This window comes from Myxocyprinus asiaticus, chromosome 50 (assembly GCF_019703515.2).
Source record: "Myxocyprinus asiaticus isolate MX2 ecotype Aquarium Trade chromosome 50, UBuf_Myxa_2, whole genome shotgun sequence".
In the NCBI taxonomy this organism is placed as follows: domain Eukaryota; kingdom Metazoa; phylum Chordata; class Actinopteri; order Cypriniformes; family Catostomidae; genus Myxocyprinus; species Myxocyprinus asiaticus.
This window is the reverse complement of record NC_059393.1, coordinates 21699201-21725846: the sequence shown is the minus strand read 5'-3', so window position 1 is coordinate 21725846 and position 26646 is coordinate 21699201. Positions and strand designations below refer to the sequence as shown.

Here is a 26646-nt window from a genome sequence, read left to right as displayed (position 1 = left end):
ATTTTAATAGAAAGGCTTTGCAATGGCGAAATAGGGGCAAGAACTTCCTGTTCAATGCAAAACCAGGGAGGGTCTCTCTCAGGTGGAAGCGAACAATGAGCCAAATGTCTGAGACCGAATGCATAATAATAAAACAAAATCTTGGGTAGACCTAGCCCACCTTTGTCAGTCGGCCTGTGTAACTTATTGAAATGTAATCTGGGATGCTTCACATTCCAAATGAAGGACTTTACTATGCTATCAAATTGCTTGAAATAAGAGAGGGGGACATCTACAAGGAGAGACTGTAGCAGGTAGTTGAATTTTGGAATACAATTCATTTTAATAACATTAACCTTCCCAATCATCGATAAATGTAATGAAGCCCACCTGCCCACATTGCTCAAACCTTTTTATGAAGGGATCAAAATTAACTCTGGCACTTGGCATCTGGGGGGCAAAGATGGCCTCTGTAGCACCCCCATTTTTACCTACAGTCACCAAACTTGGTACATATATAGTTCTCATCAATCCAGACAGCTTTCATAATTTTAGTAATAATAATGTTTTCATAATTTTAGGTCTGCCCAACAGGAAGTCGGCCATTTTGGATTTTTTGAATATTGCATTCTCTGAACTTTTAAATACTCGTCCTAGACGATTCATGAGACTGTCACCACATTTAGACAACATTATTCCAATACATTGAAGATGCTAAATTGCGAACAGATTTTTAATTTATCGAACGGTGTTGCCATGGCGAGGCATTAATGGCGAAAAATGGGAAACAGGAAGTGACTCATATCTTCTGTGTGACTCATGTCTGCTGTGTATTTAGATCAAAATTGAAATGTATGTTTAGTCTTGGGGGCTAATCACATGGATGTGACTATTTTGGGTCATGGTGATAGCACCACCACCTGGCAGCAGGAAGTGTGGCTCTTACAACAGACTTTAAAATAGTCCACTTATATTTACCCAAATTGCTTCAAAATTGTTTAGAATGATGCAAATGCGTGTGTCCACCTTGTATTGTTTTACGAAAGCCACCAGGTGGAAATGGACTGATGGTGCTTGGGCCCGTCATCGCTGCTTGCAGCTATATTTTGTCTTATTTTCCAGTAAAAATATCTAAATACTTGCAGATGGAGCAAGTGTCGACTTTGTGCAAACACTAAGCAGCCTTGAGATATGTTGCTAATTGCTCCACAGATTTGTTTCTCAAGTTGTTAAATTGTTCTGCAGAGGAAGATTTAACTCTACTGACATTGCTTAGAGTGGGTTTTAGATATTGTTTTTTCACAAATAAAAAATGAAAGCCATGTCATTAGTGTTTGATTTAGAAGGCATGGTTTTCTAAATCATGGCTTTTTTTTATTTTTCCTTTTCCGAAAGCTCGTCCCAGTCATAGTTTGAAATCAGTGAAACCCCAATTCAACCTCAAGAGCTATTTTTTCATTAATGCTTCTCAACTCTTTGGGCATTATGGAGTAAGAACTTAGAAAATAATCTTAGATGAAGCAGAAGACAATAATGTTATAGTCAGATCATATACAGGGGTCATTAATGTATTTTAGTCTGCAGTGATCCTATTAGTGGAGCACTTCTGTTGAAAATGTATAGATATTCCTTGAAGATGTGTTATCCTGAGATATTTTAGAAATAAATACAATAAAAGGAGAAGACATTTTAGGAAATTCGAGCATGCAATTGCCTCATTTTACCCACACATTTGGATAGACTAAAATAGAAAATAGTGTGAGTAGGAGAATAGTATTTTAGTGAAAGGGATAGTTCACAAAAAAATTAAAATAACCCTCATGTTGTTTCAAACCCAAATGACTTTCTACAGTGGAACACAAATGGAAATGACAACCTCAGTCACCATTCACTTTTCCTTTGTGTTATTTATCCATACAATAAAAGAGAATGATGACTGAGGCTATGCCCTTGCCTAATGAATGTTTAATTGTTTAAAAACACAATTTTAATTTGAGTAAATTTCTCCTAGAAGCTGTATTGATTTCCTCACCAAATTGGTGGTCATAAGCTGTCTGACATGCACTCAAACAACTTTTTAATAAAAACAAAACAGAACATTTCTGAACTGTGTAAATATCAATTGTGCAGTCAATTAGTGTATTCTCTCAGTAGTAACATGTCCTTAGTGGTCCTATCTTAGTTGAAATATGCATGATGAAACAGGTGAGCTTTTGCTGTTTTCATTTATAGACATATTTCAGAAAAGCTGCAAAACATGCATCCTGTGTTTCAGTAACTTCACTATGATAGACATCTCAAACGTAATACTGTGACAAAGGAAATAGATACATCTCAACATAGATTATAAAGTTATAGTAACTTTTTTGTTGAATTAATGTACAGCTGATCAATGCATCCCCTTAAGACACCTACAAAAACACATCTAGGCAGGTGCTAACAATGACTGCATGCTTCCACGATCCTCCAGGCAGTTGTCATGTCCAGTCTTATACACTGAAGATTATAAAAGCCAAGAAAACAAGCTGGAGATAATAAACATGCTGAACAGAGTTTTAACTAAAGAATTGTGTCTCTGGTAGCAATTTTTTGGGATGAAACTAAATTGTTGCTTATTTCACTAATATTTCCTTGATGACTGCGCATTTCACAGGAATCCTATTGGTGTTATATTTACGGTCTTCAGTGCTTTGCAATCAGCACTAGATTTGTAGAACGCTGGATGGTTACTTAATCCTCTGGGGCTTTAAAACGACACTAGAGGAGGAACGGACACAGGAGAAAGCCGCGGGTGATATTTTCCGTGCATCAATTAAATTGTTCTCAAGGCGAAGGACGACTAGATGGGAGTCATCGTCATTCAAGGGGTCACAGATGGCATCTTCGTCTATATGCCTGTTGAACGAAAAATTAAACGCATTGAGGATAGTCAAAGTTCTTAATGGCATTTCATATATCTGAGGCTGATATGTAATTTTGGCCCTGTTTACACCTGGTATTTATATCCTCCTTTGGTGATCAGGTAGGATAGATTGTTGAGTTCTGTGTTACTGTATGGTAAAGCAAATAGTAAAAATGTTATACTTCCATATTTGAATCTCAACACCAACCTGACGTTTGAGTGGAATTATGGCCAGGTCTAAGGGAGGGGAATGGCCCCCTACATATTCATTATGCCCCCCCCCCCCCCAAACTTCAGACACCCCCCTCCCGGTCCAATGAACCACTACCCCTCTCCCAAACAAAAGATCAAAATGCCCCCCCAAAGATCGTATCTTAGAACTTTGCGTGTGTGCTTCATATAATCCGTGTCTTTGCCTGTTCATGCCAAAGTTCCATGAAATCTTGTGCATGTATATGCGCAATTTCCATTTTGATTTATGCACTTTTCCAGTTTTTCCAATCGTGTGGCAAGATTTTTTTTAGCGACACTTAAACAGCAAAGTGTAAAACTGTTGTTTTAGCACAATGGTGGATTAACAAGTGAATAGTTAGTCTTTTGCTGCTGTCCTGGATGCATGAGGATGATTGAACAATTACACAATAAATGTCCTGTTGTCACATCCATTTTTGAGAACTTTCAAATGTAGTTTGAGTGATCCGATTATAAAACGTTTTGAAACCTTTGGGATCACCCAAAACGGACATGAATTCCAGGTATAAATGCAGTCGCGCAGTCACAAAACACCAGTCGAAATAATGACAAATTGGACTGTCTACCGTAATTTGCATGAGGCTAGCAGTGTACCTTATTTTGTTGTTGTTAAGTCGGAGGAAGTGTAAAGTTGTCATCTCATTAACTCCCATGGGAACAGCCGTGAGCTGGTTATGATCCAGACAGAGTTCCGTCATAGTGTTGAAGGTGCCAAAAAAGGACTCAGGCTCAATGCCTTCACCATCCAGTTTGTTGTAGGAGAGGTAGAGGTACTCGAGGCCAGGCTCCATGTGTGCAAACACGTATCCTGGAATGCGTTCAATCTGATTCCCGGTCAACACCAGGTGAACTAGTGACTTCGGGAGGAAGGATGGAACCAGATAGAAGTTGTTGTGTGAAAGATCTATAGATTCCAGGTTCCTTTTAGAAATATTGAAAAAGTAGAAGTGTTCATTCATCTGAATAAACAGACACAAAAGCAAAATTCAGGTTTTCACTTAATCTTCCATTGAAAGGAAGCTAAAACTCCTAGGGGGAAATTCACTTAGAATGAATTGTGGCTGCTGATAGCATTGTATATTTGCACACACAGCCTTTGTTTTTTTTTTTAATTTAATTTGCTTAAGATTTATGCAAATCAGTAACAGCGGAAACATGAATTACTGCTGTAATAATAAATAGTTAAAATTAACACAAAATTATGTTTTTTGATGCACTGAAAGTGCAATCTTAGTTTTGCCAGGCAAATAGTGTTTACTTTGGTGCATAAGGAGCTATTCAACTTAAAGCCTAATTCGCATATAAGGGAGGCATGTTTGCGCTGAAAACAATGACACTGATTTAATTATTATATAAATGGTGCAAAGCTGTACAAGCACAAACAGTGCCTGGTTAACCTTGATTGTAAGTAGTCATTGAAAAAGATGCAGGATTTTGCGCTGAAAACCCACACACAAAAGTTGCATAACGTTTTTGTAAATTCACCCCCTATTGTTCCTGCAGTGTTCTATTTGTGGTTTCTTTACATTGGTTTCATTGTTACACACCTTTGATTGATCCAGGCTAACGGTGCAATCCTTGACTCATCTATTTTGTTATGTCGTAGTACAACAACGTTGATGTTTGTTGTGTAATTAAATGCCGTTTCAGAGATTTCTTCAATTAGATTATTTTCCAGGTACAACTCCTAAATGTCAAAGAGATTATTAAGTAAATTGAACAGCTTGTTTTGTGGAATAAATAAACTAGAAACACTTGTTGCTTGGTGAACTCATAAAAATTGGCCTTGTGGCACTTTAGACTACTGTGGTGAAGTCGAGGTGTTGCTTAACCGTAATTGCTGTTTTAGTGCCACTGGTTTCCACAGGTACAACCAATTATAAACATATGCAATTAAATTCCACTGTAGAGCAAGATTGTTTGGGGATGTCATGGTTTTGTCTATTTCTTGACATTTGTCAACCCTAAAAGCAGTTTCCCATTTCAAAACTCACCTGTAAAGATGCAGGTAGTCCCTGAGGAATGGTACGGAAATAGTTCCTGCTCAGTCGAAGATAAGTCAGTTCTTTCAGAGGTTTAAAGGCCTGTGGATTCACATTACCTTCACTGAGCAAGTTTCCCTCCATTTCCAAGGTAACCAGACTGCCAAGACCTGCCATGAATTATGAAGCCATTCATGGAAATATTTATCGTAGTGCAATATTTGTTGAGGAAAATGTTGTGCTACTGTTAGTAAATTAAATGTCAAATTGTGACAGATGTTTAAATTATGCTAAAAGTACATTTAAATATTCAATTGTTTTACAACCCCAGTTCCGAAAAAGTTGGGACAGTATGAAAAATGCTTATAAGAACAAAAATGAGTGATTTGTAAATTATAATCACCCTTTGCTCTATAGAAAGCTCTACAAGTACACATTATATGTTTTACCCTGTGAATTTCATTGTTTGTTATTTTTTTTAAATGTACAGTAATTTCAAATCTGATGATTGCAGCATGCTCCAAAAAAGTTGGGACAGTCAAGTGTTTACCACTGTGAAACATCATAATTTTTTTTTTCTCCCCAATTTGGAATGCCCAATTCCTAGTGCACTCTAAGTCCTCGTGGTGGCGTAGTGACTCGCCTCAATCCGGGTGGCGGAGGATGAATCTCTGTTGCCTCTGCGTCTGAGGCAGTCAATCCGCACATCTTATCACATGGCTTGTTGAGCGCGTTACCACGAAGACATAGCATGTGTGGAGGCTTCATGCTATTCTCCGTGGCACAACTCACCACGCACCCCACCGAGTGCGAACCACATTATAGCGACCACAAGGAGGTTAACCCATGTGACTCTACCCTCCCTAGCAACCGGGCAATTTGGTTGCTTAGGAGACCTGGCTGGAGTCACTCAGCACACCCTGGATTCGAACTTGCAACTCCAGGTGTGGTAGTCAGGGTCAATATTCGCTGAGCTACCCAGGCCCCTTCTAATAACACTTATTAAGCATTTGGGCACTGAAGACACAAGTTTGTTAACGTTCATCCATTATGTAGGTCTTTAGCTGCACAATTGTACAGGGTATTCATTGCCGGATGGAGTGCTTAATAATGCACCACACATTCTCAATTGGAGACAGGTCAGGACTGCAGGCAGGCCAATCTAGCACCCACACTCTCTGCTTCACAGCCATGCACTTGTAATCCAGGCGGTATGTGGTTTGAAGTTGTCCTGCTGGATAATGCAGGGACGTCCCTGAAAAGATGGTGCTGGATGGCAGAATATGTTGCTCCAAAATTTTTACATATCTGTCTGCATTCATGGTGTTCTTACAGATGTGTGAGTTACCCATGAAATGGGCACTGACACCCCTGGCCCATACAGACACTGGCTTTTGGACCTGACGCTAATAACAGCTTGGTGGTTCCTTTTCCTCTTTGGCCCAGATAACATAACAGCTGTGTTTTTCAAAAACTTTTTAAAATGTGGACTCTTCAGATCAAAAAGCACAGTTCCACCATTCTACTTTCCATCTAAGATGAAACCGAGCCCAGAGAAGTCGGCAGCGAGTCTGGAAAGTGTTGATGTAGGGCTTCTACTTTGCATAGTAAAGTCTTAACTTGCATCTGTGGATGCAGCGGTGAGTAGTGTTGACTAACAAAGGTTTATTATCCCAAGCCCATGTTCATGATATCCATTACAGATGAATGATGTTTTTTAAGAATGTGATGTCTGAGGGATCAGAGGTCACACACATTCAGAAGTGGTTTTCATCTTGCCTTTTACGCACTGAGATTTGAACAGATTCCTTGAATCTTTTAACTATATTGTGCACTCTAGAGGGTGAAATGCCCAAAATCCTTCGAATTTGTTTTTGGGGAACATTGTACTCAAAGTGCTGGATTATTTGCTGAATTACTGTACATTTATAAAAAAAAAAAAAAAAAAATATATATATATATATATATATATATATATATATATATATATATATATATATATATATATATAGCAAAGGGTGAATATAATTTCCAAATCACTCCTCTTTGTTTTTATTAGCATTTTTCATACTGTCCCAACTTTTTCGAAATTGGGGTTGTACCTTCAAAGCTGTTTTCCTCAATTTCCTTTAGATTGTTCTCATTTATCTTCAGTTCCTGGAGTGTTGATGGGAGCTCAGAGGGAATTTGTTCCAGAAGGTTTCCATCCATGTACAAGCGAGACAGGAATTTAAGACCCTTTAAAAAAGTGACACAAAAATGTTATTAACTTTTAGTATTCAGCTTTGAAAGGTTTTCTAGAAGTGCTTTGAATGCATGTTAGTAATGCAGATCGAATTTTCTGTTTGTTTGCGACATGCTAAGAAAATGTATCTTGATGGTTTGCATCCTCTAATTCAGCTCTGTAATTTGTCAACAAGCAGTGGTTTCCATATGGCTGGCTATAGCTGTTTTAAGATGGTCTTCCAGCCTGGGCAACTAAAAATATGTATACTGTATATATGGACATAGAGTATGTATACTGTTGTGTCATGACAAAGACGTTTTTCAAAAACTTCACTATTAGTTTCACATGTTGAGCATATTTCTGCTGGTGAATAAAGGAAAGTCTTGCATGGCGTACCCTTGACCAAATGCCATGGAATTTTGATTTGGTTTAAAAGGCTGTGCTGAAAAGCATGGTTACCAGTGTCAGGTACAAGTAGTGTTTAAATTAAAGTAGAATTTGTGAAACTTCTGTAAGATTCGTATGGTGTTATTTTTTTAATTTTTTTTTTACATGGCTTTAAACCGTTATGGAAGAAACATTTGCTTGCCTAAATCAACTAAAGTTCACATGGATGTAATGTGAATTTCTGAACAGTGAAACTAAAGGCAGCTACAGAAAAGGACATCATCTCATTTGCCAGAATGTTGTTTGATTCTAACAAGTGATCAAACAAGACATGCTCTTATGTACAATGACTTGGCAGTTTTACATTCAGAATGGGTGCGTTGTCATGTTGACAGTCAGATTATTTAAACTGTCTGTCTTTACATTCAGAAGCTTATTTAAAATTCCAAACATTTTATGCAGGATTAGGCTTTTTCGTTTCTGAGCTGTTCATTCTCATGCACAAATTATACCTCAAATGAAAAATTATGTATTGTCAGAGTGTGACATTTTAGGCCATGTCCACACTAATATGTCTTTGTTTGAAAACACATTAATTTCACTACATTTTTCACCTCTCATTCAAACTAGAACGGCATTTTCGTCCACCGAAAACAAAGACTTTCGAAAATGTTCTTCTAACCACACGCTCTGGAAAACAATGATGTTAGGAAACTAAACAGAGTTTCAAACTTAAGCGGATTAGTTTAGACATGGCCTCAGAGTTCCAAGAGATACTTTTTTTTTTTTTTTTCTTCATTGTGGATTTTTTTTCTTGCCAGTTTGGCTCATTTGGCAACACATGGTTTATGTCTTTGTTAATGTAGTATTTAGTAAACTTGTTCTTATCACTTACTTTAAATGCTTGTGGATCGATTCCTGATGATGAGATTTTGTTTTTCCCAAAGTCTATCCACTCCAGGTTGGGAATACCATTGAATGCTCCAGCAGGAATGGTTTTGATTTCATTGCCTGTAATTTCATAATGCATGACAAGTTATCAAAATCAGCCTCTCTCAGCTCTGTAAACATTAACACTGGCTTTAAACCATTGGCATGTCCATTGATTTAGACTTAATTTCTTGCATGTGTCTTAGGTAAGTAATCTAGGTTCCATTGCATGGTCGGTCTCTCTTACGACCTTTGACTGGGGTTACGCATGTATGCTGTATTCCTAACTAGAGGTGGGGGAAAAAAACGCTGTTTTAATGTATTTTGATACTTCACCTCACAATACTGTATCATATTCTAAAACCAAGAGTCAATATTTTTGGGTACATTTTTACATTAATATTTTGGAGATTGACCATTAATCAGATCAAGTTTGTAAAAACGTACTGCGGCATTAGGTCAACGTACACTCAATTATTTATTTTTGACTAAAATGTTAACAAAGGTTTTCATGTAATTATATATACGCTCAAAGTATGCTATTCCCTTATGTCATTTTGTTTTACTGACAGTGCTTATTTTCTACAATATTTATGTGGCTCTACGATGAAGTAAACAGAAAGTTTAGTACTTGTTTCGCAAAGCAAGTACTAAATTATCCGATGATAGTGAATGAGAAAAAGATTGCAGTGTGTCACAATTTTGAATAACAATACACTAAACATAAAAACATTTGCAATATTATCGTATCGTGACCCAGATATTGATACAACTTCGTATCATCCCTGCTGATTCCTCACCCTGTAGGCCAAGTGATTTGAGCTCAGGGATGGACAGCGGAGGTATACTCGTCAGTTTTGCATTCTCACAGGTGACGATGACGTCAGATATCGAACAACCTGGAGGTAGCAAGGTGGTTACCATCTCAGGTTCCTCTTCGGTGCATTCGGGTTTCTCCTTGCCTGGTTCACTTGGTTTCTGGAGAGGTGGGAGAGGAGGAGGACCTGGGGCTGCCGTGGGCAGCACAGGTGGCATTTGGAAAACGTCACCCCTTAACCAGACAACTTCCTCCTCTTCATTGGCTTCATCTCCATGGAGCCCTTCCTGATAAAGATGGGGGAAAATAACAATAGTTCAAAGTTTTGCAATATAATACCTCACGATACTGTATCGATATTTTAACAGCACGAATCCAAATAAGTTTGCGAGAAAAGGAATAGTACTTGTGCAACAGTTCGATGTATGCTCGCTTATTTCTATTCGACTTAAAAGCAAGCTAAGAATCTAAGTTTGTAACTTCATAAAACTCTATAAAAAATGACATTTAATTCTTCTCCCCTTTTCTCCCCAATTTGGAATGCCCAATTCCCAATGCCCTTGTGGTGGCGTAGTGACTCGCCTCAATCCAGGTGGTGGAGGATGAATCTCAGTTGCCTCCGCATCTGAGACAGTCAATCCACGTATTTTAGCACGTGGCTTGTTGAGCTCGTTACCGCAGAGACATAGCGCGTGTGGAGGCTCACGCTATTCTCCGCGGCATCCACGCACAACTCGCCACGTGCCCCACCAAGAGCGAGAATCACATTATAGCGACCACGAGGAGGTTACCCCATGTGACTCTACCCTCCCAAGCAACCGGGCCAATTTGGTTGCTTAGGAGACCTGACTGGAGTCACTCAGCACACCCTGGATTTGAACTCGTGACTCCAGGGGTGGTAGTCAGCATCTTTACTCGCTGAGCTACCCAGGCCCCCTACCAATTCTTTGTCTTTTAACAAATTAAATAAGTTACATTTTTAAGGATGTTTGCACAGATTCTCCGTACAGCTAGACTGTAAGGGTTTTCGTGTAATGATAAAAATGCTGAAACCAAGATACGCTATTCCCTTGAGCAAATGTTTTATTTATTTTTTTGACTGACACATCGTTTTTTGACTGGTGCAATGCCTCTACTGAATCTCCAACACCACGGCAAAAGAAATAATATTTTACCTGAGTCGTAAACTTGCCGTTTGAATTGAATATAGCATGTACCGCAATATAACGCGAAAACCTACTCGTCTTTCTGTTGCGTGGTGTTCACTGACTGCAATCAAAAACATGCAATGCATGACTGGTATAGTCCAATTCACGAACAAATAACTCCGGTGCTTTGGAATGAATCACATTAAACATAACGAATCACAATATTCCCACCCCTACTTCCTGGGCACGTTCGGCCGCTTCCTCCAGAGCTCTCAGCATCTCTCTTTGCTCCATCTCTAGTCGACGAGCCCTCTCCTGCTCGACCCTCTTGTGTTCCTCCATCCTTCTTCTTCTCTCCTCCGCCGCTGCTCTCTCTTCTTCTTCTTCTCGTAGCCTCCTTTGTTCCTCCTCTTTTTCTCTGGCGGTCTTCTCCTTTTTTAACTTCCTCTGTCTCTCGGCTTCCTTTTTCTTTTGCTTCTTTCTCCACTTGCGTTCATCGTCTTTTTTGCGAATCCATTCCTCCTCGACTTTTTTCTGTCTTTCTTTCCTGTCTGTCTGGCTTCGAGATGTTTCGGTATCAAGCTCAGCAAGATCGTTGGGAACAGGAGAGTCTCCAGAATACTCAGGGACATCGACGACTGAGACAGTAACAGTCATGCGTTAATATGACAAAGAGAAATGAATATCACAATTAAAGGGTTAGTTTACCCAAAAATTTAATTTATATTTGCTGTGGATCTCAAAAGGAGAAATTTTATGCATTCTTGTCCATACCAACGTTCATAGTGACCACATCTGTCAAGCTTAAAAAAAGACCAAAGATTACCATAAAAATCATTTTTTTTAAAATGCATAGACATTTGGAATGAAATAAAAAAAGCATGCACATTTGGAACAACATTATTTATTGAGTAAATAATAACAGAATTTTAATTTTGTCATTCTGAAATTTTGCTGCTAGTGCAAATGGTGTGCATTGTTATAACTTGTTGTTCTTTTTCCAAACCTGGGTCAATGCAAATTGGGCAGCACTCTATGACTGGTTGAAATTTGAGTTGGCACCGTAGCACAGGACACTTTATTTGGTCACAGACCACCTCACCACTGGAGCACAGGCAGGTCACACAAGGCTTTGGTGACCACATTGTTTTATCAAACATGGTGATGCCCCGAAACACACAGTGCTCAGTCTTCCCTGGAAGAATAATAATAAGAGGAAGAATGAAACTTACAAATGTGTTTAATACACAACCTTTCAAAAAACAAGACAATAGTTTACCAGGCGCATACCTAGAAAATACCAGTATTAGGTTGATGGAAATGGGTTACATTTATTAATTTGGCCAAGTATAGATTTCATTAGTATTGTGTATTCTTTGGGAATCCTTTATCTTAGCATTTAGTGTACACAAGCTAGCATTAAAGGAATATACCAGGTGCGATACAAGTTAAGCTCAATCAACTGTATTTTTGGCATAATGTTAATTAACAAAAAATTATAATTTCGACTTGTCGAAAAATAAAATAAATTCTGGGTTACAGTGAGACACTTACCACTTAAGGCCTGTTCACACCAAGCTTTTGTACGGTAACAATGCATTCCTATGGCGCTATGCACATTTGATCCGACAAAACTTCCGCCGACGATCCAAAGGTTTTTTACGGAGTGTTCCAATTTTTTTTTTCTTCTGACTGCAATGAAAACTGACTGACCAATGAGATGAGAGCTTTTTGTCAGTAGATGCTGCTGCTCAATCCAGTGTGTTGGTGGTGCTAATCTACTGGCAAACACCGGCATACGTGCAGCTGATACACACCCCTGAAAATTATATACTTTCATATAAATAGTTGCTGTTCATGAACCCTTTGTACTACAAACATAAACCCGTTCTGCTTATGTTTTTTTGTCTAATGTACATGCATTATATTACTGTGCCTGTTATATTATCATGGCATTAAAAATAGCAGCGAGGTTTAGCAGTTCATTTGCACTGAGCTCGTAGAAAATCCCAGAAAAAGAGTCTTTACATGCTATATTTTACTGTAGACAAACAAATTGTAGAACCACACTGCTATTTTTATTGCAAGTGTAATATAACAAAGTACTGCAATAATTTTAATAAAGACAGAGAGCCAGGGTTTTCTATTATATTATTTTATTATGCAACATATTTTATAATATACCTGTTATTCTTAATGTGCATTATTCTATGTTTATTTATATCACTGTACCTTGTTATATTATCCAGGAATTAATCCATTATAAAAAGAGAATTTGGCTTCAGGTGTCCGTTTGTAATATACTCGTAGCATGTGCAAATAAATATCCAACAGTGCTCTTGACTGTACTCATCTCACTCGCATAAAAAACACAGATAATATACTCCTCAAAATGCATCAACACCATAGAAAGAACATAATGAATCATTAGGTAAATAAATGCTTTAACATCATTTATTATATTAATCTCTAGCAGCTGAAGTTGCGGACAGGAGACTGGTATAACAACAGCACCGCAACAGTGCCACCTACTGTACAGGAGTGAAATTGTTTTTAGTTTCATTTTTTACGTACTCTGTGTAAATAGACTTTCCGTCAGAGATTCATCTTGCAAAATCATCACGGATTTGGTGTGAACAGGCCTTTACACTTACAAATTACCGTAAATGTTAAAATACTCACTGTTTCAAAAATATAGCTACAAGATGTAATATGCATGTTAACATGATTTAATTGTGATAAAATCACTTATTAACCTTTTCTGTGTAAAGATAAATCCAATTTTACAACTTCGTTGCATTGACGATGTTATGTCTTTTTAACTTGACATGTCTTCTAAAAAAACGGGGTGTTCCTGCACAAGGCAGAATGCACAAGCGAGACCCTGTGCAACAAAGATGTCCGTCTAGTGCATGTTTACATTGAAAAACTATTTAAACGCAGTGCAGATGGTGCAAAAATGCGTTTGATGTGAGCGGCCCTTTACAAAAGAAACTGAGTCTACTGGAAAGCAGTGTTTTTCTTTCTTTTTGTTTGGGGGGGTGGGGGGGTTACTGATTCCTCTTTGAGTTGCATTGACTTGTCATTTGTAATATTACTTTTTTTTTACATTATCACTGAAGATGCTGTCTGGTTTATTTTGTTATTTTTTGCCATTCAAAGTTGGTGGTACCACCATGTTCTTGCTGTGGTGCAAGTAAATGTTTGCGTTTTGTGAAATTGCAGGGTCACACGTAGCCGATGTATAATCGTGTGGCCAGTATTCTGACCTGCCCATTACCACCCTGGGAAGAATGGTAATGTACCAAACCACGTAAACTAACCCATCTGCTCTAAAACCCTTTGGGAGGGCAATGTTTAAAGGAGTGTTACATGTTCAATACAAGTTAGGCTGTCAACAGAAAATAATTTCATCCCTTGAAATATTCTAATATTCTATGGTAATCAACATTGTCACAAAAGCTTGAACTAGGAACATTCCTTGAAGTTTTGACTCGCAAAATCTGCAATGGTTATTTATACAAAATAGCATCCGTTCTAAAACCATGGACACCTGGTTACTTTCATTCACTTGCTATTCCTTTTCATTGAATTCTCAGACGCACATTCATGGCCAGGTCTTATACTGAAATCCATGAGGTGATCCAAGAAGAATTTTGTAGACCAACATGATCTTTTCTACATGGAAACCCAAGCACCTGTGTGTTACATACTAACCTGGAGTCATATCGTAGTTTGGCTTTGGCTCTATGGTGTTCTTGTAAGAGTCAATGAAAATGGATCCATCCTGTCCATTCCCCTCTGGTGTTTTTCTCTGCTGCAAGACGGCATTAGAAGTCTGTTTCCTTGCTTGTTTCGGTCTGACACCTCGCCTTTTTCCTCGTGTTAAGGGACGTCTCTGATCTTCTGCGAGACTGAAGGTCAGGCAGAAGCAGAGTGATAGTACCAGAATGAGGTTTAGTCTCATGGCTGAAACCTGTGGGATAAAAGACGAAGGGATCCTCATATATCTCTGTTAATGTATACTTTCTGTGTATACATCTGTTAATGTATACTTTCTGTGTATACATTTCCATAATGATAAGTTACACCATTGCAGGTGATCCGGCCTTTTAACAGCTTGACTTGAGGAGATAAACGGCTCTGAGGGAATATTAGTCTGGAAAACCTTTACTGTCCAACAGTAAAACTGTTATTTAGTTGTGTGATGGGTGGTGTTTAGGGGACAGCAGGAGGCTCTAAGTATTGGGTTTAAATTTAACAACCATAGCAAGACTTTAGTAAGAATTGTCTAGATTGAGACTGAAAGTTCCAGTTTTGAACAAATCGTACTGTTTTAAACAGCGCAACTGGTTTTCTTTACCATATGAGGTGGATTTTATACAAATATTTTTACTTTTTTGGGATGTGTGAAAGTTTTAAGATTACATGTCTCCCATTTAACAAGTTCCTAATTAACATGAATAAGAAGTAGGTATGTGCAAAACTACATATTTTCGAAACTGACTTGTTGGTGGGTTGGCCGGAACATCTGTTTGACTAATCTGTCTCAAGGAAGCCATGTTTAATTAGACAGGTTTCAATCAGACGCGTTTCTTAGGGGCCCGGTATACTTGATACGAAATTGAAGAACGAACGGATGTGATGTCATTTCGAACAAAATCTGGCTAAAACAAAGGTGATTTATAGTTTGTTTCGGTGGTTTGCCAGTCCGAACTTTCAGGAAAACGTTGTACCGGCTACTAAATACAGTACCTTACTGCCACTGGTCTATCGGTAGGTGTGACCTGGAGCTCCACCTACTTTGAGGCTGATAGCGGTTACATTGTTTTGTTTTGTTTTATAATGTAACTTATAAGTGCCCATTCAAGCTGTTGTTTGATATGCTCCTTCTCTCATGTGCCGTCTGCAGCCGAAAGCCATTCACACAACTGCCCAAGTAAGATATGCCTCTCTGATCATAATTTTTGTGTCTGTATTCTACCCATTAACACTCTTATACACACATCATTGCATTAGTATCAGTATCATTATAAATGACAAAAACAGAGTGTAATCGGTGCATATTATGGCTGCGTGTTAGTGCATTAGCACCATGAATGCAGAATGTAAACATGACAAATTACACATTATCAACTGCATATACAGTAGTGTGCAAACGTTTTAGGCACTTGTGAAAAATGTTGCATAGTGAGGATGTCTTCAAAAATAATGACATAAATAGTTTTCATTTATCAATTATCATCATAAAAAGTCCAGTAAACATAAAAAAGCTAAATTAATATTTGGTGTGACCACCTTTGCCTTTAAAACAACACCAATTCTCCTAGGTACACCTGGACACAGTTTTTCTTGGTTGTTGGCAGATAGGATGTTCCAAGCTTCTTGGAGAATTCGCCACAGTTCTTCTCTCTATTTAGGCTGTCTCAATTGCTTCTGTCTCTTTATGTAATCTCAGACTGACAGATGTTCAGTGAGGGGCTTTGTGGGGGCCATGACATCTGTTGCAGGGCTCCCTGTTCTTCTATTCGAATCTTTTCTATTTGCAAAAGTAATGTTTGGGAGTCTAAAATGTATTTTTCCCTTTGACACACTAAAGCTGAAGATATAAATAACCATCTTAAGACAAATGCTTTTGTGAAACATCTTAAGTGCCTAAAACTTTTGCATAGTACCGTATACTACTTTAAGTCATCATCGAGTGGTTAAAACAGATTCTTTTACTGATCTTGTGTGAATTCTACTCATAGAATGAGGCACAAAGTCATTGATAACACATTTTAATGTCACATTAGTTAAGGTTTTACATGTAGTCTTGAGTGTCCTCATATTTAAATGCTCTTCTAAACGCAGCGTGGCCAGTGTCTGAATGCTCGCAAACAGTATACCGTTGCTCAGCTGTTTCGAACTTCTTTTTGGCTCTGAGCAAAAACAAAGAAGAACTTTGTCATGAGTGTACTGGGGTCTTTAGGGGGCTTTTAGATATGACGCATTCTTCCGTTGAAAAACAGCACAATGGAGTGCAATAGAATGGAACTGATCGCAGAGGTCTTGAGATGCATATTTAAAAGTCAAACTGTTTTTAACTTCACACTGCATCTTAAAAAATGCAATACTTATGGCATGAGGCGCTCTGAAAATAGTGCATGTTGCGAATCAACAGCCAGATTTTTTTATATGCATGCGTACAGCTGTAGCAATGATACTTGTAAGTTGATATGGGACAATAGGTTGAATTTCGAAATATCGCAAACCAAAATAAATAACGAACCATATCGAGGCAAAATAAAATGTTTCTAAATTTACAACACTGTTTTTAGTCCATGAGAAAAAATCCGTTCTGCCATAAATGAAATGATCCGTCAAACATCAGAATCTCTCTTTGACCTTTTTCTACACTATTTACTGGGTTTGCACAAGGTCCTTCGATTGCTTAGTGCTTGATTTTAGCTTTTAGAAATGTAAGTACTGGAATATCTGGTGAAATCGTCTCATTTTGTTGAAAAGTGCTTAAAAATGCTTGAAATTAATGGAACATTTCTTCTGTGTAATGTGTATCCATCAAAGATGAATAATGTGTCTTTTAAAATCCTCTCTGTTCTTTACAGTCTTTACAGTTGTTGATCTAAAAGAATATTCATTTTAATCAATAAGTTGAACTATTTCTAACTTGACACGCCATCTTAAAAAACGCAGCGCTCATAAAACAGTGTAAGTTGCGAAAAATATATATATATCTATATGCATGTCTGTAGCTGTAGCAGTGGTGCACATAAGGGGATATATTTAAAAACACAATTCAGCAAACTAACCGCTCAGCACTGAATGCTAATTTAAGTACTGCTGTTAAGAAATATCAAAACAAAAATGTTAAATAATTAATAGTAAATAAAAAAATATATTGTATATTCAAAAATAGTAAAACATTACTAAATTAAGAACAAATCCTAAACTAATTGACCTCACTAATCGACTTTGCAGAGTTGTCTGAAATTCTTTCAAAAGAAAAGCTAAACCAGAACAGGAAAAAATGACAACACTGGTTACAGAATTACAGTGACGGGAAACAAGAACATAAGCAACAGCTAAGCAATACTGATATATGTGTGTGTGGAGGGCATCTACAAACGTCAATCTGACCCTCAGGTAAAGTCATATGGTTAGCATTAAATCAGAGCTGCGATGATGAAAAAAAAAAAACAGAAAAGTGTAGGAAAGGGGGAAAGAGGTGGAAACAAGTTTTAATTAACAACCTCTTTTGGATGACCAGGCTCAGATGGAAAGAATCTATAAGACGAGGGATTATAGAAAGAGAGAGGGGTAAAAATATACTGCCGTGAATGAAAACATCTAGGAGGGGTGTGTATATGGGGTCCCCCTCTCTCTATATGCAGTAATGAAAACCAGGTACAGTAAAGCAATACACATTTTTACAGTCCTGCAAAAGACTGCAGCTGTATTCAGTGATGATGCAGTCATATTTCCGAAGATGTAAACCTTAAGATGCCCCTAATAAGTCTTAACCCAGAAGTGCTGCATATTATCAAACTGCATGCAGAGAAAACTTTTAAGCCATACACGCTAAAAAATGTGACATGCACCCCGCAGATGGAAAAAATAAACAGTTAGTGTTGCACAAAAGTGTTTTACGACATTACTTAGGGTGAGTGCGAGAGGAGAGAGTCGTTTGTACATTACCACTGATTTCAGGCGGTTTTGTGAGGCCAAATATTTCCGCTCTTTTCCAAGCGCTATGGGATTTGCCAACAGTGCAAAACCGTGTGTGTGTGTCTGCTCCGCAAGAACGCTGATAAATGTCAAAAACAGACAGGAGCTGCTCTAGTGTTTTGTCAGGGCTCGCTCGGGCAAAACTTCTCCAGTTCTGTGTCTGAAAGTTACAGCAAAATGTGGGTTGTGACAAGATACTGCCTTCTTTCTCAGAAGAAAGAACTTGGCGATTTTGCGTGTCCTAATTACTAGGCTAGGAAGAATACTGTACTCAACAAAAGAGGTAGCATCTGGCTTGTCATTACCTTCTGTGTAAAAACATAATGTTACTGCAGAAAATGAGGTGTAAATGCACACATATGAGCGTTTTTCCAAGCCCTGAGACTTGAATAAGCAGATCATAGGGTTTTTAGACTGGTTTTCAGGCTGTTCTGGACTGGTTTTCAAGCTGCATTGGTCAACCCCTACGACCCAATGAGACGGCCCCTTCTCTCGTTTCAGAGGGTGGGCACATTTGAGCCGAAAAGTGGGATCTCAGCTGTTTTGCCTTCCAATTTTGTGTACTAAGGGTCGTGTCTGGTCAAGTGTTTCTTTGGTTGTCAAAACCAGTTGTGTGGCATCAAAACATTTTTTATTGTATTTTTTTATTTTTTTTTGCTGTAAATAATTCACAATCCATTATTTTATCGTTAATATGACTCAGTTGATTTGAAATCCAAATTTACAACTTTGTTGCTATGACGACGTAAGGGCGAAAACCCCAAAACGACTGTAAAAATGGTGATTTAAACAACTTGACAGCTTGAAAAATACACAGGTTTTAACAGAAGAATACATGTGTGCTTTTATAAAATTATAAGCAAACACATTTCTGCCTTTAAACCCAAAAATTGGCCCACTTCTGTTGTAAGTGCCTCACTATAACCTTTTTTTTTTTTTTTTTTTCTTGTTTTCTTTTTTGGAATACATTTTTGTTGTAATCGAAACAATGTCCATTTATTAATTTATTTGATAAGTTGTGTCAGGTTGGTGAAGACATGGTTTCAACGCGTGGAAAACCTGGTAATTTGCAATGCAGTTTTCCAGTCATGGAAAAGTCATGGAAAATTAGAAAAATACCTGAATGATCTGGAAAATAATTGTTTGTCTTGGAAAATATTTTTGTATAATAAAACTGTGTGATTGCGTCACTGACAAGGTTTTTGTTACATGTACTGTACAAGTATTGATATAATGCATTGTTTTTTCTTCCCATTACTGCTGTAGTGTTAACTAGTGTTATCTGAGTATTTCTGTAACTGCTGATCTCCTGGGATTTTCACACACAACAGTCTCTAGAATTTACACTGAATGGTGCCAAAAACAAAAAATATCCAGTGAGCGGCAGTTCTGTGGACGGAAACAACTTGTTGATGAGAGAGGTCAACAGAGAATGGCCAGACTGGTTCGAACTGACAAAGTCTACGGTAACTCAGATAACCGCTCTGTACAATTGTGGTGAGAATTGTTGGTGCTGTTTTGGCGGCACGAGGGGGACGAACACAATATTAGGCAGGTGGTTTTAATGTTGTGACTGATCGGTGTATTATCTGCATGTGCTGTGTGCTTCAAATAGAATGTGTGAAGCCGGCTGCTCGTACGCTGAAAACACCTCATCATGAGCGTCACGCATGCTCTGGGTGTGTGTGTGTGTGTGTGTTTGTGTGTAGTAGATGACAGTGAAGAGAGTGCTCTAAAGCATGCAGCACATACAGTCTATATATTTATTTTAATGAAGTCAGCTTTTGGGGATTTACTAATCGTACTGGGCCATGTAGCACGCTGCTTTATCCAAAGATGAGAAACTGCTGTCAAAAACACACAAAAATGCCAAAATAAAAGCTTGATTTAAATGGATCTATGCCATGTACTGGGAAAAAATATAATGTTTAATGCAATTAAATAATAATAATAATAATAATGATAATAATGTATTAAAGCAGGGGTGGGGAACATCAGGCCTCAGGACCATATAAGGCCCGCGAGATCATTTTACCCGGCCCGCGAGGCCATTTGAGAAATAATTTGAAAAGCAAAAAATGGCCTTGATTCAATTAACCTGAAAAAAAGATTCCTTTCAAATAATGTTTAAAAATAATTTTAAATGATAACAACACAAAATATTGTATAATAGACAGACCTTTTAGTGTTTTTGGTGTGCGAGCACGTAACAGAATGCATTCACATTCATTTCAACCCACAATCAGAAATTGCATGGCCCGCGAATAATTTCGTAAATACTCAAATGGCCCTTAATGGAAAAAAGGTTACCCACCCCTGTATTAAAACAATATCTCATATCTGTGATGTTCTGTTGTGCAGCACTTCATTTGACAAATATATCATCAGTGTTGTTTCGGATTGTGCAATGTTATGTTGAAAAATTGAATTAATATAATTCTCTTTTCATTTGATTAAAGTTTTGACATTAATTTGATTAGACACCAATTTAATTAAACTGTTGAATACGGAATTTTGAAAGAAGTAACCCTCCAATAACCACAATTTTAATGAACTCTCATGTGTTTTTGCTTAAATATTACAACCGTGTGGAACCTAAAATGTCCTGGAAAATTGTGCCTTGAAAAGAGTGGGAACCCTTGAAGACCCTGAGGCAAAGCAGAGGGATTGACACATTTCTCGGCAGTCGTTAGTGGCTGTACGTGGAAGACATAGATCAAAAGAGTACGATTTCAACTCCGGTGTGAAATTAATGGTACAGGATATTTTGGCACAGCAGGATGATTTGACTTGCCATCAGGGAATGGCCGAAGCTCTTTTGACTCAACCAACTGGAACAAACAGCTGCAACTCAACTGTCCGTAACTGCTTTGAAGAGTTTTTTTTTATTCTTTAAAATCAACATGAAATCAAAATCGACCCCGTTTACTTTCTTAATACACATCCCTGGTCTTATTATTGCCTGATTAAGCAGTGCACATTATGTCAAAGAAAAAGTCTTTGTAATCTTCTTTACCATTAAATAACTTGTTCTGCCTCTAAAATTCCTTTTCGACTGACATCACCATGCCCTCTCATTTTTTTTAGCCCCTCCCATCCAACCACATGGCTCCATTCTGGTATGGAACTTCACTCCACTCTTCATGATCTAATCAATTCCTGAAGGCCAAGTCAAATAAAACCAAGTCTTGCCCCAAATATTTTTTGATTATTCTGTTTCACTCTGTATTTGTCCCATTACGTAAGTAAAATGGGTTTGTGAATGCCATTTCATGTTGACTTGTGCATTGCCGCACTTACCGTTCACATCTCATTAAGCTATAAGGGTTGAAAACTCTTAATTCTGTTTGGATGTCAACTTAACCAACATGGCAGGCTCTTTTCTTCAAGAAGCCCAACCAGAATATGTTGAATTTCAATTGACTGTCTTTAAAAATGTTACTCTTTCCACAGGCGAATTCCATTGGTCAATATGGTCTGTATAATGTCAAAGACTGTATGAAATGTACTTTGAGCCCCTTCATAGCTTTCACACACATGGCTAGCACCATGATAATGTCTGTCAAAGGGTTGGACTGTATTTTTTTTGCCTCCTGTGTTCAGACGTCTTTTTCCACTGCGTTAATGTCAGTTTGCTTCAGCATCTGGTTCACCGTATTCCCTTATGGGACTTTTAACATAATGGAAGATTTAATGTTATGCCAGAGAGCTTAAGTACTCAACAGTGGCATGTGTGTAGTCAGCGGATTTGTGTTTCTTTCCCTTCAGCAGGGTACCTTAAAATCATCTATGAGGCACTTGCAAAGAACTTGAAGTAGCAATAGAGCTTCAGCTAATTTAATTTCAACAAAACTTTCGATTTTAGTGAGCCTGCAACACGATATGGAAATTGAAGGTGCCCAAATCGAAATTTGAATCTGAGATGCACTGATTTAGTTCAAGCCAATCCGAACTACAAGACTCAAGCTCGTCTCTTTGAAGTTTTAGGTTTGTGACAAAAAGCCGCAGATCATAGCCAACTTGCAGCTCGTACCCATCACCAGTGTTGGGTGTAATCTAATTACAAATTAATTATAGTAATCTAACTACTTTTTTAGTACATTACATAATCGGATTACAGTTACTGACTTTCAATTAGGCAAATTACTTTTAATTACTTTGGTTAAACATTTCTAAAAAAAAACATATATGCAGAATACATTTAAAGCATGCATTATATTCATAGGTTTGCATTTCTGTGAGTTGAAGGGTGTGCACACCCTGATGAGTCAATGAACAGAGAAATATAGACATTATTTTGAAAAACAAAAGCTTTTCCATGAAAAAGTTTTTTAAAAGTAACTTAAGTAATTAGTAATTTGATTACTGAAAATGTCACAAAAAAGTAAAGTCAGTAATCTGATTACAACGTTTGCTTAATTAGTCATTTGTAGTAAATTAATTTTTATTTATTTTTTCTCCCAATTTTGTAATGTCCAATTCCCAATGTACACACTAAGTCCTCGTGATGGCGTAGTGACTCACCTCAGTCCGGGTGTCAGAGGACGGATCCCAGTTGCCTCCGCGTCTGAGACCATCTATTCGCACATCTTATCACGTGGCTCGCCGGGCGCGCCACCGCGGAGGCACAGCGCGTGTGGAGGCTTCACGCCACCCACCGCGGCAACCAAGCCCAACTCACAACGTGCCCCACCGAGAGCAAGCCACCTTATAGTGATCATGAGGAGGTTACACCGTGTGACTCTACCCTCCCTAGCAACCAGGCCAATTTGTTTGCTTAGCAGACCCGGCTGGAGTCACTCAGCACGCCCTGGAATTCGAACCAGCGAATTCCAGGGGTGGTAGCCAGCGTCTTTACCACTGAGCTACCCGGGTCCCCAAATTAAATTTTTTTGAGTAACTTACCAACTTACCAGCGCTGTCTGCGCAATAGTTGTAGACGCTAATGACAAATTAGTTTGAAATTTATTCAACCAGTTGTCGGGTGAGCAACAGCTAATCCTAAAGTGTACAGTGCGAAAGAGTGCAAGAGAAGGATGAAGCGTTGGGAAGCAGAACTAAAAAACAAACACACAACAACAAATATCAAACTGCTCGTCAATACCTTTCACCTCTTTTTACCTTTCTGTGCAAAATGCAGTGTGTGCAAGTTTGTATGAGAATGAGTTTAGAGATCATAGTTACAGTTGGGGAGAAGAATGCTCTAGTAATTGATGCACTAAACCTATGATTAGTTGGGTAAAGTGCACACACACATGAAGTCTTTAAATATGCGCAGGTCGACAACTATCTATCTTGTAGTGTATGCTTTGCCTAACACAACTGCAGTAAGGAAGAAATGTCATGTCAACGAACATTTGATTCCAGTGTCTCTGAAACCAAACCTGCCAAAATGGACTCGCTCACAATAAAGCAAGATCCCAGAACTGCTTATTCTCAGATTTCTCAGCTGTAAAGTTTTTTAACATCTCATGGGCACATGATTCCAACATCCAGACTTCAAGTAAGTCCAGAGTCTCTGGCGGTTCTGTCTGGTGTTGTAATAACTGTTGACAGGGATCCATGAGGAATAACAGGTCATTCCAAGATCAGACAATAGTGGTACAGAGTTCAAATAATATTTGGTTGTGTAAACAACGCGAAATTAATGGCTTAGTTCAAGGAAGCCTCAAAGACTTTTGTTCAGACCTGTGTCATAACAATTACCACCAGTGTCTTTTAAAAAATTGTGGGACATTTTAGGTTAACAAGTAGACAGAAATTGTTCCAAGGCTGCTTTTTTAAAGTATTTAGCTAAATATTATGCCAATATTACATAAATATTATTACAAAGCAAAACCATAGTAACCACAAAATTTCCCATGTTTGCTTAAGTCATGGTTACTACAATAATACTATAGTAAAACCATGGTTACAATATAGATACTACAGAATTACTGTTGTAAAACCATGGTTAATTGTTTCCACCCAAAAACCATGGTTACTACAATATTACTATCGTAAAACCTTTGGTTAATTTTCATAACGTAAGGAATAGGTTTCGTTAAATTTGACAACATTAAAATGAACATAAACTTGTACTTATTATTCACCAGTAAACTAGAAAACACCCTATTTTATGTATATCTGAATCAAAATAAAGTGATAAACAGCAGCAATTAACTAAATATTCACTTAAAAAAAAAAAAGGTGTCAAGCAAAGTTTAACTAAGTAGCTGTAAATTAAGCAAAGACTTAAAGCAAAGTTGCTTTAAGGCTTCACTGGGCTTAAGTGAATCAGAAAATGTAAATCACTAAAATGAGTTCCCAACACTAAATATAGGGGAATCGTTTGTGTAAAGGTGTGTTTGTTTACTCCTTTGGCTTCATTGCTGCCGTCACAATACAATGTGACAACTGTAGTGTTTTGTGATGCTACAGCGCAACTCGTCGTGAAAATGTCGCTCGTTACTAGAAAAGCGAGACTTTTGTATACAAAAATAGCTGAGCTACTTTCACGCTACTGAAAAATGTAGTTAAGTTAGTTGCATCGCTACTTTTAGTTAACTACTCCCCAACATCGTGTCAAAGGGCCGTAAAGGTGAGATGTGTTATTTCTGTGACACTAGCATCACCAAATGGAATTGCAAAAAGAAAGTTTTCATAGACACTCTCTCATCTGCCTTGGGTAAACTGATATTCCTGACCCAGACTGAAGAGATTGGTTGAGCCAATGTTGTTATGTCTCTGCACATCTTTATGTCTTTTAACATCAAAGGAATTTGAGAAGTTGCAGTACACCTTAGAGGAAACATCAAGTTAATGGAACAACTGACTGTTGCCCAACTGTGAAATGTTTCCTTCTGTTGGGAGGGGGAAAAAATCTGTTTTAATGCTAGGAAAGACTGGGGAATAAGGATGACATAACACATTAATGTTATTTTTTGGGATGGTGATTGACATTAAACGTTGTTAACGTTGAAATAACATTGATGGCCCAGTGGAAAGATGTTTTACCTTTCACAAGTTTTCAATCCTTGCATTTCATTTACTTAGGGCTTGACTGGGTTCCTAGATCTTCCTCGATGTGGATCACCGAGTTACACGTAAACATTTAATAAGTGGTTTATCTATTGCACACTTCATTTAGCTTTTGCAACAGTCGTGTTGCACCAAAAACTTTGTGTCCATAATTGCCTTGTTCTAAACTAGACAAATGGAAAACGAAATTTAAGAGTAGTGTAATTATGTTAGGCCAATAGTAATTTACTCAAGGATGTTATATATTAAGTATTATTGCAGTTTAACAGTAAAACTCAAACTATAATTTCTAACTATTTAATGGTTTCTGTGAAAGACAGAAACTTTTTCCTCATCTTTTTATTATTTACTGTCAGCATTAAATGGTTCTGTTTATTCCATTTTCTTCTCTGTGGTTCAAAGTCCTGAAGACCTTACTATTAAATGTCTCTAACTCACTCTAATCATTAAACGACATTTGGAATATTAAGACCGCAACATTTTTTCCGGCATTCGCAGTGTGCGGGGAAGACCCTCCTTTAAACAAATACATAATTTCAGGCAGTCCCAGACTGTGACTCAAGGAAATCTTGCCATCATTACGGAGTAAATGACGTAATTCCACTAACAATTACATAATCCCCTGAAATCTAAATCCACATATTTTGTTTGTACGGCAGCTGTTTTGTTTTTCGCGATCAGCCCTTGTTTTGGAAGCAGTTGAACTACAATCCTTTTAATATGAGTGGTTTGTTTGGCAGGAGAAGTATCCAGACATGGTGAGCCTTCCAGAGGGAAGCAGATCGGAACTCATGATCATTCAAAGTCCTAAACTTCCTGGGTAGGTAGCATTAGCTGAAAGCAAAAGTTGAATAAAAAATAATAATAATGACAGTATTATTAGGATGCATGAAATGTAAATGAGTGTGTGTTTCTTAGGATCTCAATGACCATATTCTGGAAGATCGATGTGTCCAAGGAAGGAGTAGTAAAACCATCGCTTGAACTCTTGCTGAAGATGCCTGATCAGGGTAAGAGTTACCTGTACAAGTGAAATGAAGATTATACGATGGTTTATGTGTAGGTAGGACAAAACATTACAAATACCTTATGAATAAGGGGCCTGGGTAGCTCAATGGTAAAATACGCTGGCTACCACGCCTGGAGTTCGCTAGTTCGAATCCCAGGGCGTGCTGAGTGACTCGAGCCAGGTCTCCTAAGCAACCAAATTGGCCCGGTTGCTAGGGAGGGTAGAGTCACATGGGGTAACCTCCTCGTGGTCGCTATAATGTGAT

The 26646-nt window shown here is 37.9% G+C and overlaps 2 protein-coding genes across 4 annotated transcripts in view; one reads left to right on the top strand and one right to left on the bottom strand.

Annotated features, from left to right (window-relative positions):
• LOC127439250 (centromere protein P-like) overlaps positions 1-26646 on the top strand; it is a 211343-nt gene that overhangs the window by 181509 nt on the left and 3188 nt on the right. For both annotated transcript variants that reach the window (XM_051695444.1, XM_051695445.1), the window contains exons 7-8: positions 26113-26192; positions 26291-26382. In XM_051695444.1, coding sequence (XP_051551404.1) covers positions 26113-26192; positions 26291-26382 — 172 coding nt within the window. The remainder of the gene's footprint in view (positions 1-26112; positions 26193-26290; positions 26383-26646) is intronic.
• Positions 1433-18568, bottom strand: LOC127439244 (extracellular matrix protein 2-like). Of its 2 annotated transcripts, none has more exons than XM_051695433.1 (11): positions 18323-18568; positions 14342-14600; positions 11631-11819; positions 10862-11262; positions 9460-9763; positions 8625-8740; positions 7218-7353; positions 5128-5285; positions 4681-4820; positions 3728-4054; positions 1433-2874 (listed from the first exon to the last, which is right to left on the bottom strand). In XM_051695433.1, the coding sequence occupies exons 2-11, from the start codon at positions 14589-14591 to the stop codon at positions 2706-2708; spliced, it is 2190 nt and encodes a 729-aa protein (XP_051551393.1). In that variant the 5' UTR covers positions 14592-14600; positions 18323-18568; the 3' UTR covers positions 1433-2705. The 2 variants fall into 2 exon arrangements, with proteins under 2 accessions (XP_051551393.1, XP_051551392.1); XM_051695432.1 differs by having other exon boundaries at positions 1435-2874; positions 10856-11262; positions 18323-18566.

What these genes read in the sequence shown, in the direction of transcription:
- LOC127439244 (XM_051695432.1), bottom strand. Translation starts at nt 14,591, where the DNA reads ATGAGACTAAACCTCATTCTGGTACTATCACTCTGCTTCTGCCTGACC. An exon ending in AACGTGCCCAGGAAGTAGGG is followed by an intron (nt 9,764 to 10,855) that starts GTGGGAATATTG and finishes CATCTTTATCAG; the next exon opens with GAAGGGCTCCATGGAGATGA. An exon ending in TTAGCCTGGATCAATCAAAG is followed by an intron (nt 4,055 to 4,680) that starts GTGTGTAACAAT and finishes TATTTCTAAAAG; the next exon opens with GAACCTGGAATCTATAGATC.